The sequence below is a fragment of the Otolemur garnettii genome, unplaced genomic scaffold, assembly GCF_000181295.1.
Source record: "Otolemur garnettii isolate 467f Iridium unplaced genomic scaffold, OtoGar3 scaffold00034, whole genome shotgun sequence".
In the NCBI taxonomy this organism is placed as follows: Eukaryota; Metazoa; Chordata; class Mammalia; order Primates; family Galagidae; genus Otolemur; species Otolemur garnettii.
Window position 1 is genome coordinate 5,559,644 of NW_003852429.1, and position 18,684 is coordinate 5,578,327.

Below are 18,684 nucleotides of genomic sequence, written 5' to 3' on the forward strand. Positions count from 1 at the left end.
GACCACCTCTGTGTGTTGACCAGCTTGTTATGGTCCCTTGGGTGGTCAACTTATAGAGGTTCTGCTATAAATACTGCATATCTGATATGGACTAAACTGACTGGTTTTAGTTTGTTCCAGGTGACAGAGAAGCTAGTCTGAAATAGTCTTATTTAGCTGAAAGAGAGTCTAATCTCAGCTCTATTATTGTCCGATTAATATTAGGTCTACAGGCTTGGCGCCTGTGGCTCAACCGGCTAAGGCGCCAGCCACGTACACCTAAGGTGGCGGGTTCGAATCCTCAGCCCGGACCCACCGAACAACAATGACGGCTGCAACCAAAAAAAAAAATAGCCGGGCGTTGTGGCGGGCACCTGTGGTCCCTGCTACCTGGGAGGCTGAAGCAGGAGACTCGCTTGAGCCCAGGAGTTGGAGGTTGCTGTGACCTGTAATGCCACGGCCCTCTACCCAGGGGGACAGCTTGAGGCTCTGTCTTAAAAAAAAAAAAAAAAAAAAAAAAAATATATATATATATATATATATATATATATATATATTAGGTCTACAAAACAGAACTGAATGTTCTGTCTATAATTATAAATTCACTGGATGGGTCGCTTGGTTTGTTATCCTGGCTCCTAAATAAGATACAAATGCATCTACAGCTCCATTTTAAAATATAAATGCTACAACATTTTTGAGGCACTGTGATCCTTCTATAAAAATAGTCCTTTGTATTTTGTAAAATATGCTTTTCTCTTCTTATCCCTTGCCTTTTTATAAAACAAGGTATTTTTTCCCTGAAAAAGTAGAACTTACCATATATATGTATTTTTTTCTTACCTATCATCTTGTTACAAAATATGTCTATTTTTTAGCCTTTAAGAAAACCAATATTCCAAATAAAATCAAATTCATGAAATTTCTTTTTTTTATTTTAAAGACAGAGTCTCACTTGGTCACCCTTGGTAGAGTAACATGGCATCATGGCTCACAGTAACCTTAAACTCTTGGGTTCAAGCAATCCTTTTGTCTCACCTTCCAGAGTAGCTGGGACTATAGGACCCACCACAACACCTGGCTAGTATTTTTTAGAGATGAGGTCTTATTCTTGCTCAGGCTGGTTTCGAACTCCTGGCCTCAAGCAACACCCACCTCAGGCTCCCAGAGTGCTAGGATTTGTATGAGCCACTGCACCCAGCTATGAAATTTCTCTGTATTTAAAAAATATACTAACCCCATAATGGTTAAGTTCAGAAGAAAAGGAGCAAAGTGTAAAGCAATATATTCTTTGTTACTATGTGAGTAAATAGGAGTTAAGAGACAGAATATATAAATATTTTCTTGTGTATATAAATCTATCTTTGGCAGGATGTAAATAATACCATTGGTTTCCTGTGAGGACAAGAACTGAGTATCAAGGAAATAGAGATGGAAGTTTTTTTTCATTGCACATTCTTTTATTTTTCTTAAACTTTGAACCACGTAAATGTATTAGTTTTAAAAAATACTACATTAAAGAATACTTACCTTAGGCTTGGTACCTGTAGCACAGTCGTTACGGCGTCAGCCACATACACCAAGGGTGGCGGGTTCAAACCCAGCCCGGGCCAGCTGAATAACAATGAGAACTGCAACAAAAAATAGCTGGGCATTGTGGCGGGAGCCTATAGTCCCAGCTACTTGGGAGGCTGAGTCAAGAGAATCGCTTAAGCCCAACAATTTGAGGTTGCTGTGAGCTGTGATGCCACAACACTCTACCAAGGGCGACGTAGTGAGACTCTGTCCCCCCCAAAAAAATATATACTTACCTTAAAAAGCGTTCATATAAGTGGCCAGAAGCAACTGAAAAAATATTCAGAACATCTTTTTCCTTTTTGTCTTCTTTATGCAAACTTATTGTGAAGCTTGGAATAAAAAATTGACAGTTCTTTAATATATGTTGCAAACTTTTTATACTAAACTTTTATACTAAACTTTTAGCCTAAATACTAAATTTGATAAATAAAAATATCTTTCAAAATAGTTACTAAAATATAAACTCTTCCTAATTATCAATTAATATTAAAACATGTGGCACTGTCGTAAGTTTATTAAAAATTTGCAAAATGAAATGCAATTATACTGCCTTTAGGTTAATGAGGTACTATCTTGAATCTCTGTGATGCCAAAAGTTGTTTCGAGAACAAAGAATGAGTTATAGCCTGCCATGGCCATATCTTGTGCACTGAAATTTTAAACAGGCCAATAATTAGGAAAGAAACAATGGAGAAGTGTGCAACTACGGCACTGCAAGAATTCTAGGGTAATAGAGTGAGTGTGTGAGTGCTGCTGAGGGGGTTACCCCATGCTATTATAAAAACTTCCTATAATTTTAGAGCTCAGCTGACCAAGTACATTTTCTACTCCATGCAGGCTATTGAGATCTTTGTACTCTGGATGACCTCTGTTAGGAACAAAAAGAGCAGCAGGGAGCCAAGTCCACTTACTGGTTTGTATCATGGTAGCTTCTTAATCTGGGCCCAGTTGTCGTTTTTATTACTTTTTAGACCCAGCCTAATCCCATCTCACTTTTGTATAGGCTTGTCTCATATATACAAAGTACTAAGTATTTTATTTGGGGTATTCATAATGTAGAATTTCTTCTTTCCTATTTAAAAATTTAATAAAAGATTTCTTTTTTATATAAACATATTTAGAAATAACTAAAATCTGGTAGACTAAAAAACTGGCCTACAAACACATGAAAAAATGCTCATCATCTTTAATCAGAGAAATGCAAATCAAAATCACTCTGAGATATCACCTAACTCCAGTAAGATTAGCCTACATCACAAAATCTCCAAACTGCAGATGCGCGCATGTGGAGAGAAAGGAACACTTCTACACTGCTGGTGGGACTGCAAACTAATACAGCCTTTTTGGAAAGAAGAATGGAGAATTCTCAAGGAACTAAAAGCTGTCCTACCCTTTGATCCTGCAATATCATTACTAGGTATCTACCAGATGAGCAAAAATCATTTTACAACAAAGACATTTGCACCAGAATGTTTGCTGCAGCCCAATTCACGATAGCCAAGTTATGGAAGTAGCCTAAATGCTCATCAACCCAATAATGGATAGACAAATTGCAGTATATGTATACCATGGAATACTATGCAGCCATAAGAGGGAGACTTTACATCTTTTATGTTTAGCTGGATGGAGCTGGAACATATTCTTCTTAGAAAGGTATCTCAAGAATGGGAAAAAAGTATTATAAAACCAATATATAAATACTTACACATTCATACCAATGATAAAACACTAAGATAGTCCAGAAAGAAAGAGGGGAGAGGGGGAAGAGGGGAGAGGAGGGAGAAGGGCTAGTGGAGGGAGGGTATTTGGCAGGATCTCAGCTAAGGTACACAATGCAAGGGTACATTTCAAAACAACTAAGAGTATATTCTAAAGGTCTTTCCACAAAAATAAGTGAATGATGGTTGCATTAATTAGTTTAAGCATTCTACATTGTATAACAAATCATCATATTGCACCCCATAAATGTATATACAGTTATGATTTAATAAAAATTAAGTATATAAAAAAAGAAAAGCCAGTGGCAAGAAAAACAGAATCACTCTAAATTGAGACTAAAACTAAGTAAAAAGTGAAAGTCTTGTGAGATACACAATACAATGTATCTGAATCATAGAAAACTTACTATTTCTCTGACATAGCATTATTTTGTTTTTGGTATCTTTTGTACGTGTGTGTAACAAGTGGCCAAACCATAGTTCAGCTCAGCACTGAACAAGCTTCATTCTTGTTTCTACCTTCTGGTTTTAATGGAAGCTCTTGGTGTAACAAGTGGCTAAACCATAGTTCAGCTCAGCAATGAACAAACTATTCTTGTTTCTACCTTCTGGTTTTAATGGACGCTCTTGGACAAATTACTCTTAAAATTGCCTGATTCTGTTTCATTATCTCCTGTCAAACTACCTACTCTGTAAATAATCTCAAAATGAGTGTGTGTGATCATTTCTCCTTCAGTAACTAGTTCAATGGACACACTGGGACAGTAACATGATTCTTTGTACCAGACAAGAAGTAAACTATAGAGAAAGAGGCTTAAGCTGGGAAAAATCCATAAAGATGAAAGGGCTTTTGACTTTTGACTGGTGTAACAAAATCTTTAGGTCAGTGAACTTATTTGGGCTAATATTTCTATTTCTTATCTTTGATCAATGGTTTGCCATCATAATTCAAATGAAGTTCAAATATCTAAAATGGATTTTTAAAGTTCTCTACAATGTGTATTTATAGAAGACAATCTTTTTTTGTTTTTTATTAAATGATAGCTATGTACATTAATGCAATCATGGGGTACAGTGTGGTGTTTTCATATATAATTTGAAATATTTTCATCAAATTGGTTAACATAGCCTTTGTGTCATTTTCTTAGTTATTGTGTTAAGATATTTATATTCTACTCTTAGAAAGATTCACTTGTACCCTTGTAAGATAAACCATAGAAGTGATCCCTCCAATCACCCTCCCTCCACGCATCCCCCCCTCCCCTCCCCCTCCCCTGACAACTTTTGTTTTTGCCCATACAATATTCTCTTCTAGAAAGGACACTTCTAGAAAGGACAACTTGGTATTTTTTTAGAAAACCATTCCTCATCTAATTTATTCTATGAGGTTTAGGTAACGAGACAGGCCTTCACACCAGCTCTACAGGGAGGCACATTGCCCAAGCTTGGTCAATAAGTCACAGTGATTAGTTCAGTATAGGACACGTGGCTATAGTTGGATCAATGAGTCAGCCTTGGAACTTTTGCTGGTACTATTTGGAAAGAGACAACTTCTTCCCATTAAAAATAGTAAACTTTTAAAAGCCTATCTGAAAATGAAGGAAACATATAGACCATATCACCCAAATTCCCAAAGCCAGGACTACTTTTAGATTCTTTAGATAGGTGAGAATAAATTCCTTTTTTGACTAACAGTGTAACTAATATAGGTCGCAACCTAACTTACAGATTATCTGTATCTAATGCTGCAGCTAAGTTAGGCAACATACCTAATCTCTTTGCTTCATGTAAGTAGGTACCTTTATTTCTAACTTTTGAAATTCTGTCTCTTTTTTTTTTTTTTTTTGCAGCTGGGTTTGACCCCCGCCACCTCCAGCATATGGGGCCAGCGCCCTACTCTTTTGAGCCACAGGCACTGCCCAATTTTGTCTCTAAAACACATCTTAGCCACATGCTTCTCTAAGGAGTCTCTCCTGAGTCTCTTCCTAAGTGGACATCCCCTATTTTCCCTTTGGTTTGCACAGTACTTTATTTTCAGCTGTCTCACCGCTCCAGTTTCCTGTATCTTGTGTATAGTAGCAACACTGAAGTATTTATCTTATCCCTCCTAGACAGCAGTATCTGCATTTTACTTAAATTTTTATTGTTGGCAGGGCTTTCACATGCTACACTCCTGATCAATGTAGGTATAGGTTAAAATTCTCATTACTAATTACCTTTTAATGGAATCCCACATTCCTTTTTGTTTTTCATCTTTATCAGTTAGGATATCTTCTTTAATTTTGTCTGGTTTTTTTTGCACCTAGAGAGTATGGTTAGAAAAATTTGTTTTTAGAATTTGTCAGCTTTAAATATTATGTTGCATGGTTAAAAAGTAGAAGATTACCCTTGGAAATCTAAGATAAATATCTGTAGTAAACAAGGCCAGGCAGTATTTTAGTACAGTGTTACAGACACAATCTGGTTTTCAACCATCAATTCAATTTCTTTGCTTAGTGCTTTAATGCTTACCTCCACACACTGCTAAATAGTGTACTTACACTTGTGTTTACTGATTTACCAGCATTAGACGTTACCCACTACTATTTCTGAATTCACGGGGTTTAGACATTATTCTCTCTTTGGGATAACAGATGAATATCTTACTTATTACCATCCTTCCCTTTCTTTGTCTGGATGTTTTGGTAGTAATATCTTTAGCTTAAAATTCTTCTATTTCTGTAACTGTATATAACATTTAAATTTATTTTTAACAGTTTCTCTTGTATATTCTGTTTATAAGAAAAGAATACTAATATCTCTACTCTTTCCCTCTGCCTCCTAATTTACATTAGTTAAGTCTTTACTCTAGAATTTGTAAATATAGGTAACATTTACATTTAATTCAGTAAACATAAATGTATCTTTTGCATTTGGCTGTGGTGATTCTAAAATTGAAAATCAGTATATACTGCTTATTATGATAATGGAAATACTCACCACTGAGTATTAGTGGCCAGTAATATTGCATATTTCCTCTGTATAGTTACAATGACATGATCATCATGTATCACTCACAGGGAGATTTTTGCTATTTCAAATGAATTCCCATTTCTTATATCCCACCAATGCAGAAGTATTTTTTCTTGTGGAGGAGATATATATATATATCACCACAGATCTAATATTTAATATTATCCAGTTTATTACTCATGTTACATAATTGCCTAGGATTCCTGTCTTCTTGAAGACATTTTTGTTACAGCCTAACAATTAACTGCCTGTCTTTAGACTTTCTTTACAATGGTATACAGATTAGTTTCACTGTCTTTCAGCTAACTCTTATTTGTTGGTTTTCATCTTCATTGTGTGGCCAAATAAGAAGAGATATGAAGAATAATTTTTCTAAATTTTTACATTTCAGAAAATAATTTTACCTTTGCATTTGATTAAGAATTTGACTAGATACAGAATCTTAGGTTCAAAATAATTTTTCTTAAAACACTGATGACTTTGTTTTGCTGTCTTCTAACATTTATATGCTTTGAAAATGAAGAGTCTGATAGCGTTAGTATCATTCCATTGCAGTGACCTGCCTTTTCTCCCTAGTAGCTATTAGGATCTCATGTGAGACATTTTCACTCATCCTACTTGGTAATTTGTGAACTTTTCTTTTTTTATTTTTTTGAGATGGGATCTTGTTATATTGCCCAGGATAGGTCTCAAACTCTTGGCCTTAAGCAATCCTCCCGTCAGGCTCTCGAGTAGCAGGGATTGCAGGGCTGCACTGTGGATCTGACTCTTTGGACCCGACTCCTCATTCTTCTGACATGAATATTTTTCTCTCTCTTTAGCTATATAGCACATCCCTCATCCATTTTCTCTATTCTTTCTTTCTAGAATTCTTTGTTGGCTACTGGAGTTCACAGGTGATCCTCTATTTTGCTTATCTATTCTCCTCCCCTTTTTCTGTCATTTTGCTTTAATTCTAAGAGATGGATGGCTCAGAGCTAAAACTGTGTTATTAGGAAACAACTGAAGGACCTAGGTATGCTTAGGCTGTACAATGTTTGTAACTGGTATCCTTCATCTAGTCATGAACCTTCTTAGCCATTATTGCTTAAAGTATTACCTGTGTCTCCATTCTTTCTTTTATCATCTTCTAGAACTCCATTTGTCCTGATTTAGTTTATTAAAAAAATTCATAAAGTACTTTATCTTACCCTCACAAAAGTCTTATAAGTAGGTTCTAAAGTTAACTCTATTTCTATACAGAAGAAAGACAGAGGTTAAGTAACTTGACTAGGTCACACAGTTGCTTTTTAAATCCATGCCTGGTATCTTAGACTTTTCCGCTCTGTTCTCTATGTCTTTTATGTCCTCTACTGTATGTTCTTTTTTTCTTGTCTCTCTTGCAAGAAATACAATAGGGACAAGGGGGAGGATTGCTTAAGGCCAAGAGTTTGAGTTTCTGGCCTATTTCCAACTTGCTAATTCTCTCTGCAGGTACGTGAAAGCCATTCATTGAATTCTTAATTTTGAGATTATATGGTTCACTTTCTCATCTACTTAAAAAATCTGATATGGAATTTATTGTAGTTTCCTATTCTTTGCAATTATTCTAGCTTATTTCTTTAAACACAGTAAGCACAGTTGTTTGAGAGTCTGTATGGATAATTCTAATATCCAGAGTCTTTGTGTATCTGCTCTCTGTTGTTTCCACTGCTTTGTGTATTTGGTTGTCTTTGAAGATGCGCTGGCTTCTGTACTTGAAAAATCTGACTTGCCAATTATGCCACTGTAATCCTATTGCAGGGACTTATGGATGCTTCTGAGAGATACCCAGATACCTCTATATTCTATCAGTCTGGAAATATTTTCATACCAATTCAAAGTTAAGGGTTCCCTAGCCTACTTAAGTAAGATAATATTGGACTAAAAGACTGTGAGGGATAATTTATTATGTTTCATCCTTACCCTAAAGATACAGCGAGACAGCTTACTGTATAGGGGTTAGGGTTTTAATGTCTGTCTCCATAGCCTGGCAAACTAAATAGAAATGACAGCTCCGGTATCTTAAGATAGACAATTGCTCCCAAGTAATAACAGCATTCTTAGACCAAGAGAAGCTACTGTACTGCTTATTTCATTAGGCTCTTATTTTTCCTTTGATTGTGGTTTTGTATTTCCTTATTATCCTTACTACTGTTAGTGTCAGCTCTTTTTTTTTTTTTTTGAGATAGAGCCTCAAGCTATCGCCCTGGGTAGAGTGCTGTCGGCATCACAGCTCACAGCAACCTCCAACTCCTGGGCTCAAGCGATTCTTCTGCCTCTGCCTCCCAAGTAGCTGGGACTACAGGCACCTACCACAATGCCCAGCTATTTTTTGGTTGCAGCCTTCATTGTTGTTTGGCCGGCCCGGGCTGGATGCAAACCCATTAGCTCAGGTGTATGTGGTTGGTGCATCAGCCGCTTGAGCCACAGGTGCCAAGCTGCTTTCAAAAGATTTTTAAAAAACATTTTACTAGTTTTAAGCAGGAAGGTTGATCCCAAAGAACTACATTCAAAATCATTAAAAATACCTTTTCTCTCTCTCTTTATAAAAACAAAAAAGCGTTGTTTCTTTTTTTTAGGACTAACTTTTACACCTATGTTCTTAATTTCATCTTTGTAACCTAATTTGCAATGTTATCTGTTTAAATATATAGTCAGTGTAATAGACTATAGAGCATAACTTAAAAATATCTACTTCTTCTATCTTCAAGCTCTCCTTTCCCTTTATCAACTTAATCTTTCTTCCTCTTTCACTGTCAGAGTTCAAATATAACATTTTAGATAGTAAAACTGGAAATTTAGTTGTAAAATAAAAAATAATTAGAGACAAAGAAGATAATTCTTACTACTAAGAGCAAAGCCTGTAACAAGGTTCTGCTTCACGTACTTGTACTTGCAGTATCTTGCTTTTGAAGCTGTTTAACACAACAAGGACATCTTCCAGCTCTGGCTGAGAGTCAGTCCCATCATGCCTACAAGCAGAAAAGCATGTCTATAATTAAAGAATAGACATACAATTATAATAGTATAAAGAACAGAATAAACTCATTTTGCAATAAATATGAGTACAGTATCACTTGTATATACACCATATTTGTGGTTTCTAGAGTCAATTAGCATAAATGATACACTATATTTTTCAAAATTATTCAATAAATTTTAATTTAATAAAAATTAAAATTGTACAAAAGTAATTCATTAAATTCAATGCTGCCTAATCATTCAGAACATTCAAATTATTGTTTATCTTTGCTGTTGGATACCAAGGTTGTACAAAAGTCAACTCTTTCACATAGCTGATAGATTACAATGAAAATTAAAAGGCGAACATTTTTTAAAAAGTTGTTTATATATTAATTCTATACTACTCAACAACTTTGAATATCCACTCGCCATTTTCAAATGTCAAAATCTGAAGTATACTGTTAAATTAGTGAGACTGAAACTGTGTCTATTATGTCTATTTGCATATTTGAATGTTCCTATTTATATTAACTATAATGCAGTTCATGCTCTCATTTCACAACTGCTTAAACAAACCAAGGATGACAGCTGTGTTCAATAATTTTTTGATACTATTCTCACTATGTACTGAAGGACTACCACAGTAGTTGAGTTTAGTCATATTTGTAACACATACTTTAACATTTTTCTAAAATGAACACATGGGGATTCTAGCACTGTGATGACTAACACATGCCTTTGACTCCCTCTTATGCCAATTCTCTAGCTGAGGTGGTTAAACCACAGTAGACGGCAGAGCCCTATCCAATAATTACCAGTAGAAAATAGAAAAGGTTCTAACTTAAATAGCAGCTATGTCTAATTTCTTACAAACTCAAATACATATAGTCACAAGCACTGCTCAAAGGCCTTGGCAATTTTAGCTATTTAATCTACTATCCACTGAGACAAGGTAAAGCTGGTGAGCACAGCACCACAGCTTGATCGAGACACACAGCTTGATGGAGACAGGATTTAAAACAAACCTCCCTCAACTCCTACCAGGTGGCAGAGGTAATAGTGATAATAAATTCTTACTTTATTTTGGGCATGATTTTAAACTCTTTATAGATGCTTGTACTATTATCCTTTGAGGAAGGCACAATTACTATCTGAGATCCAAATTGAGCCTAAGTAGCCTGGCTCTTCAGTACTGCATGGTCAGACTGTTACCAGCAATTCTAAGTGACTATAAACCCTGGGATGCATGAGGAGAATCTGCAGCTTATATGAAGGGAGCAAGCTAAACAGAGCAAATGGATTTCATTGATAACAAATTAATGGGGAAAAGGGGAACACTCAAATGATTTATATTCTGAATGAGATCTGAGAAAATATTCTACCTCAGTAAAAACCATTTACTTTAAAATAAATGAATTTACCATGTGTCAGAAAGCAAATTTAAAAAACTCTGTGTTACAGAGTTCTAGCTTTTTTCCATTCAGACTTTTCCTCCCCTTCCCTTGCCCTTTCTGTGGCTGCTAAGAGACGACTGAGCCAGGCTTGTGAGAACTTCTTTCCCTCTCTGTTGGTGTACCCACTACACTGGGCTTCCACAAAGAGTGGGGCTCAAACTTTCCAGACTCTTTGCCCCCTTCCCCCAATGGAAGCCACAACCACATCAAAACTTTCACAGTGACTGGGGCTCAGACCTTTCCTCTAGGGGTCCTGCAGCAAACTGAGGGGTGCTCAGACTGTGAGTGAAAGTTACAAGTGTGCCCCTCACCTGGATAGTGTGCACTGTACCCACTGAGAATTTACCTCTCCTCTCCTGCTCCTTCCACCTGCTTGCTTTCCATTAAGCTTTACTACCAAATGTGTACATGGGTGCTGATCGATTAATTCACTAATTTAGTTAAATTTAATACTGAGTACACATGGTATTTGTTTTTCCATTCTTGAGATAACTTCATTTAGAAGAATGGTCTCCTGTTCCATCCAGATTATTGCAAAAAGTATACATTTATCTTTCTTTATGGCTGAGCACTCCATGGTATACACAGACCATGTTTTATTAATCCACTCATGAACTGACTGGCACTTGCATTGATTCCACAATTTTGCAATTGTGAATTGTGCTGCAATAAATGTTTTAGTGCAGGTGTCTCTTTAATAAAAAGTTATCTTTTCCTTTGGGCAAATACCCAATAGTGAGTTTGCTAGATTAAATGGTAGGTCTACTTTTAGCTCTTTGAGGAATCTTCAAACAATAGAGGTTGTACTAGTTTGCAGTCCACCAACAGTGTGCAAGTGTTCATTTCCCTTCAAATCAATGCCAACATCTTTTGTTTTGGCATTTTTTTGATAAAAGCCATTCTAACTGGGGCAAGGTAATATCTTCCCGTGGTTTTAAATTTGCATTTCTGTGATGATTAATGCCCGTGAGTATTTTTTCATACATTTATTGGCCATTTGTCCTTTTTTGAGATGCTTCTATTCACGTCTTTTGCCACCAAAGACATGAACTAAAGCTTCTCCTGTCTTTTGCCCTCTTTAAAGCTAGTTATTTTTCTTGCTACTGAGTTGAGTTCCTTATAGTATATATCTTGGAGATTAACCTCATTATCAGATGCATGGTTTGCAAATATTTTCTCCCACCCCGCAAGTTGTCTGTTGATTGTTTCTCCCACTGCACAGAAGCTTTTTAGTTTGGCATAATCCCATTTGTGTTATTTTCACTTTGGTATCCTGTTTTTGATGTTATATCCTAAACAACCATTGCCTAGACTAATGTCATGGAGCTTTTTCCTAAGTTCTCTTCCAGTAGATTTATAGTTTCAGGTCCTATGTTTAAGTCTTGAGTTGATTTTTATATGTGGTGTGGGATAATGGTCCAGTTTCATCCTCTTGCATGTGGATATTCAGTTTTCCCAATACCATTTATTGAAGAGATTATCCTTTCCTTATTATGTGTTTTTAGCATCTTGGACAAAAATCAACAGACTGTAAAGGAGCAGATTTATTTCTGGACTCTCCATTCTCTTCCATTGGTCCAGTCCATGTGTCTGGCTTTATGCTGGTACCATGCAGTTTTGATTTGCAGTATATTTTGAAGTTAGGCAGTGTGATGCCACCAGCTTTGTTTTTCCTGCTCAAGATAGTTCTGGCTATTGTGGGTCTCATGTGGGTCCATATAAATTTTAGGATTGTTTTATCCTTTTTTGTGAAAAATGGGGTTGGAATTTTGATAAAGATTATACTGAACCTTTAGATCAGCGGTTCTAAACCTATGGGTCATGACCCCCTTGTAACAATAAAAATACATCCTGCATATCAGATATTTACATTATGATTCATAACAGTAGCAAAATTACAGTTATGAAGTAGCAACAAAAATAATCTTATGGTTAGGGGTCACCACAACATGAAGAACTGTATTAAAGGGTCACAGCATTAGGAGGGTTGAGAACCACTGCTTTAGATTGTTCCAGATAGTTTAAACATTTTAACAATAGTAATTCTTCCAATCTGTAAACACAGCATATCTGTTCACTTATTTTTGTCTTCTTTACTTCCTTTCATCAGTGTTTTATAATTTTCAGCAAAGATCTTTCATTTCCTTGGTTAGATTTTTTCCCAACCCTTTTATTTATTATTCTTTTGGTGGCTGTTATAAATGTGATTGCTTTCTTAATTTTTCAGATAGTTTGCTATTGGCGTACAGAAATGCTACTAACTTTGTATGTTTGTCTTTTGCAGCTTATTAGTTTTTTAAAATTAATTTATTACTAAATCATAAACACATAGATCATGTATACATTAATGCATTTATGGGGTACAATGTGCTGATATCATATAGAATTAGGAATACTTAGATCACACTCGTCAACATGTACCTCACCTTGTTTACTTAATTATTGTGTTAAGACATTTATACTCTATACTAAGAGATCCAACATGTACCTTTGTATTATGCACCATAGGTGTGATCCAACCATTCACCCTCCCTTGATCTGCCCTCGCCCCCCTTCTCTCATCCCTCCTTTTTATCCTGGGCCATAGTTGTGATCTATTCTTCATATGAAAGTGTGAGTGATTGTAAATTGCTTTAACAATAGTACTGAGTACACTGGATATGTTTTCTTCCATTCTTGAGATACTTTACCAAGTAGGATATGTTCCAGCTCCATCCACATAAACGTAAAAGAGGTAAAGTCTCCATCTTTTTAAAGGCTGCATAATATTTCATGGTTATACATATAACACAATTTATCAATCCATGCATGAGTTGATGGGCACTTGGGCTTCTTCCATGACTTGGCTATTGTGAATTGAGCTGCAATGAATAATCTGGTGCAATATCTTTGTTATAAAGTGATTTTTGGTCTTTTGGATATATACCTAGTAGAGGAATTGCACGGTCAAATGGCAAGTCTACTTTTAGATCCCTGAGTATTCTCCATACTTCTTTTCAAAAGGGACTTAGTAGCTTGTACTCCCACCAGCAGTGCAGAAGTGTTTCCTTTCCTCCACATCCATGCCAACATCTGTGGTTTTGGGATTTTGTTATGTGAGTTGTGGATTCTTTAGGGTGTTCTATATACATTATCACGTCATCAGTGAACAGGGATAATTTAACATTTTCCTTTACAATTTTGATGCCTTTTATTTTTTTCTCTTGCCTAATTATTTCAGCTAGGACTTCCGGTACCAAGTTGAATAGAAGTGATAGGAGTGGGCATCCTTTTATTGTTCCTGATGTCAGAGGAAAGCTATCAACTTTCACCCATGAACATGATGGTTAGTATGGGCTTGTCATATATGAGATCATTCCACCTATTCTAACTTGTTGAAAGTTTTTAAAATCATGACATGATGCTAAATTCTGTCAAGTGCCTTTTCTGCATCTATTGAAATGATGATATGCTTTTTGCTCTTCCGTCTATTAATATGGTATTACATTTATAGATGTGTGTATTTTAAACCATTCTTATATCCCTGGGATAAATCCCACTTGATCAGAGGGAATGATCCTTTGTATGTGCTGCTGAATTTAGTCTGCTAGTATTTTGTTGAGAAATTTTCTGCCTGGATTGGCCTGCCAACTTCTTTTCTTGCAGGGTCCTTATCTGGCTTTGGCATAAGGGTAATGATGGCCTTGTAAAACTCCAAAGAATACTTGTGTGGAACAAGACTCTCCATTTTGATTTTTTTGGGAAGAGATTCAGAAGGATTGGTGTTAATTCTTCTTCAATACCAATCTGTCTTTTGTGATAGCTGTGCTTGTAATGTCTTGGGTTGAGGGAGCAGTGATGCCAAGTAACGTAAAACTGTCCCTCCATCCCTCTTCACTGTGACTTTTCTTATTTCTGTGCTATACCATGGCATTGTATTATCTCACCTGGTCTCCTTAGCTCTTTATGAAAGTATTTTCACACATGGATAGTTGTACATAGTGATGTTTCTGGGGGGTAATGACAGCTGCCAAGTCCTATTCTGACGTCTTACTGATGCCTGGACCTAAACCAATCTTAACATTTTAATTGTTATTTAGATGATCTTGGTTATACTGCACTAAAAATCTATTTACATGTAAAAATTTAAAAGTGGTTTGTGTAACTTACCCAACTATTTCATAAATATCTTCAGATTTTCCTTGGCGTAATTTCAGTATCCAAGCACCTGGGTTTGCTTTTAACTGAAAATATCCCTTTTAAGATGTGGGGGAAAAAATTAATCATTGAGTTACATAACTAAAGACATATCCAATTGTTCATGAAAGGCTATACATGAATCATTCAAGAAAGTGCTTATTAATGGGAAATGAACAAATTCTATAAATTGATTCCAAGGAAATAGATTTTACAATAATCTGTAAAAGCATATTATGAAGGCATAATTCTCCTCATTTTTGTTTTATCTAATTATCTTATTCCCAGATTCACTTTTATTTTCATCAAATTGTTCAGCAATAGTAGAATAAAGATTATTTCATTTTACTATTGGGAAAACAGGGAACTTCACCCACAACATCTAATTTAATATCATCAATTAAATAATACTTACAAGATTGGCCATAACTATTGTATCAACCATAACAGGTTTATTTTTTGTGCCTAGTGTAAACTGCAGGCCCTGAGGAGGCTGTTCTGTCATTGTATCGAAGCAATGTCCTTCAAGTAGTAGATATTCCAGTTCATATTCTGCCATCACGGTTCTCTCAGTCTGAGGAAGTATGTCATTATTTTTGGTATCAGTAATCCTCATAATACAAGTTTTATAATAAACAAATGTGATTACTTTAATATTAATGGTTTACTTCATCTTTCTTTTGCTTAAGAGACCAAATCTTTCTGTCTCCCAGGCACTAGGATATAGAGGCGCAATAAGCTCAATGCAGCTTAGAACTTTTGAGCTCAGGGAATTCTCCTGCTGCAGCCTCCCAAGTAACTGAGACTATAGGTATACACCACCATGCCTGGCTAAGTTTTTAATTTTCTTGTGTTGCCCAGATTGTTCTCAAACTCCTGGCCTCAAGCAATTCTCTTCCCATGCCTTGTCCTCCTTAAGTGCTGAGATTATGGGTGTGAGCCACTGGGCCCAGCCTTTACTGCTTTTAAGAATAAAAAAATAAGTAGCTTATTTGAAGACAGCATTTCATTCAACAACTTTAGCTGGATTGTGAATAAGTTACTGAAAGGAAAGATTTTCATGGAACAGTCTGAGAATATGAGAATGTTAAAAGTTAGAAAAAGATCATTGAGATCTAGTTTGATACCCTCACTTTATAGACAAGGAAACTATACCCTAAGGTGACTGTGATGTAATAATTAATTATAAATTATATATCGGGGAAGAGTCTAAATACGTTTAACAAGTTTGTGACTAATATCTTCTTCACTGCATAATATATTAATGTGAAAACTTTTCTTATTCCTATGTACTTGTACAAGAATTTAATTCTGTTCATGGATTCCAATTAAAACACTAAAAACTAGCCAATTCCTTTTTTTGCAAGTTATTTCTAGTGAATATTTTTAGTTTTCTAATAATTTCATAAAGGTAATTTAAGTTAAATTAGTTATTATTTTCAAGTCTTACTTTTAGCAAGAATAAAAAGCTAGTGATCTTTTTTGATGTGTATGTTTCCATCCTTCCTTTTTGTTTTTATTTATCAGTTCTAAATATTAACTGTTGGTAAAGGACATAAATTTCATACTTTTCAAATGTAACTTTGAGAGCATATTCATTTTTCTAAAAAGTACTGTATTATTTTTCTTTAGTTGGATAGTATCCTTTTCTAAGAAAAAAATTTCAGTTAGCAATTAATTTTAATCTTTTTTTCTAGTATTTTTGTTGCTATTTAACATAATTTTATGTAATTATAATGATACATTCTCCAAAGCAAAAATAGTTTTGACATACATCTCAGCTGTGGTCTGAATTGACAAGATGCCTAGCAGTGGAGTGGGTGAATGCTGAAGTATGTCTTTTTCTTCTACCTTGTCTTCAGGCATGGGAAGGCTGAACTTACTTTAGTGTAATCTGAACTTTTAGAAATTGGGATTGAGAATGGGCCAGAATCCAAGGAAAAGTGCAAGAAATTGTTTTAAATGATTCAATGGTTTGAGGACCATGAGGTATAGTAATCCTTATCTGTGGCTTCTGAGGTTTCAGCTACCCATGGCCAACCATGGTCTAAAAACATTATGTCGAAATTCCCAGAAATAAACAACTCACAAATTTTACACGTGTGCTGTTCTTAGTAGTGTGCCTTTCTCCTCTGTCCCACCTGGAGTGTAAATCCTCCCTCTGTCCAGCTTATCCACACTCTATTCACTTCCTGCCCATCAGTCACTTAGCAGCTGCCTTGGTTCTCAGATTCACTGTCACATTACAGCACTTGTTTTCAAGTAACCTTTATTTCACTTAATAATGGTCCCAAAGTGCAAGAGTAGTCATGTTGGCATATTATTATGATTATCCTCTTTTATTATTAGATATTATTAATTTCTTATTGTGCCCAATTTATAAATCAAACATTATCATTCATACATATGTAAAGGAATGAAAACATGTATACAGGGTTTGGGACTATCTACAGTTTTAGGCTTCCACTGGGGTCTTGGAACATATTGCTTGTGAATAAAGAGGGACCCCTGTAGTGAAAATCTTCTGAAACATCAATTTATAAGTTTGTTAAGGCTTGGTTTAAATTGTTAAGTTTTGCAGAAGAGGCAAAACACTCCACTAAATAAGCTATCTTTCCCCAATTTTGTAAGCATGTGAGGGCTTGAGATAAAAATTTCATAAATTGTGCACTGACAGAATAAACTGAACTTAAGATGAATTGTGTGTTTATCCAAATTTCTTCATTCGTAATATTACTGAAGCTCTACATCGTGTCTTTGGTAATCAAATAGAAATTCTTTGACAATGTTATTAAAATTGAAGTGAAGCCAAATCAATAAAAGTGATGTCAAAATTATATTTCAGAAGGAGCTAATACATTTTTCTGTGAATGCTTTTAACATAGTCACATGCTATTTTCTGTTAACAATCTTTTATGCGGTCTACATCTTTACTGGCTAAACTACCACCGTTGTTTCAGGTATTTTGATATCTTTTGGATATATGCTGTGATAAAGTGTAATTATAGTCTTTAGATGTAGGTTTTTTGTCTTTGTTTGTGTTTTTTTTTTGAGATAGGGTCTTGTTCAGTCAACCTGGCTAGAGTGCAGTGGGGTCGTCACAGCTCACAGCAACCTCAAACTTGTGGGCTAAAGCAATCCTCCTGCCTCATCCTCCTGAGTAGCTGCAACTAAAGGAGCAAACCACCATGCTAAAGCTAATTTTTCTAACTTTTTTTTTGAGAAGGAGTCTTACTCTTGCTCAGGCAGGTCTCAAACTCCTACCTTCAAGCCTCTCTGCCTTGACTTCTCAGAATGGTAAGATTACAGATGTTGAGTCACCATGCCCAACCTAGGTGCAGTTTTAATAATAAGCTCTGAGAAGAACAAAGAACAAAACTTGAACCACATGCAAAAGTAACTATATCCATTTTTAGCTTTCCTATAGCTACTTTCACCACCTTTAATTATGGTATTAATAGTGGTTGCACAATATAGTCTTTGTAGTTACAAACATGCAAACAAAATCCTATTAATAGAGAGTTTCTCTGGATTATGATTTTTTAGAGGCTTATGTAATGTTTAGCATTTAGATGTACCAAGGCATATTTTTGTAAGCTACTATACAGTGGTAAATTTCTCATTATTAGTCTCATTTTTGCCAGGGTGACCTGAAATTCCTTTCTACTCTAGCAAATGTCTTCAGTGGTTACTTCATATTTTTCTAGCATGGTTACAGATATGTGTAATATGGTAAATATGTATAGTAACCAATGGAAAAGATGAGCCTGAGAAGTGGTTAA

At 35.5% G+C, this 18,684-nt stretch overlaps 1 protein-coding gene across 1 annotated transcript in view; it reads right to left on the reverse strand.

The window, feature by feature from the left end:
* The window catches only part of UGGT2 (UDP-glucose glycoprotein glucosyltransferase 2), a 191,992-nt gene that overhangs the window by 22,452 nt on the left and 150,856 nt on the right, over positions 1–18,684 (reverse strand). Inside the window, exons 28-32 of the mRNA XM_003789625.3 lie at positions 15,318–15,476; positions 14,876–14,961; positions 9,196–9,280; positions 5,492–5,577; positions 1,791–1,886 (exon numbers count right to left, since the gene is read on the reverse strand). Coding sequence (XP_003789673.1) covers positions 1,791–1,886; positions 5,492–5,577; positions 9,196–9,280; positions 14,876–14,961; positions 15,318–15,476 — 512 coding nt within the window. The remainder of the gene's footprint in view (positions 1–1,790; positions 1,887–5,491; positions 5,578–9,195; positions 9,281–14,875; positions 14,962–15,317; positions 15,477–18,684) is intronic.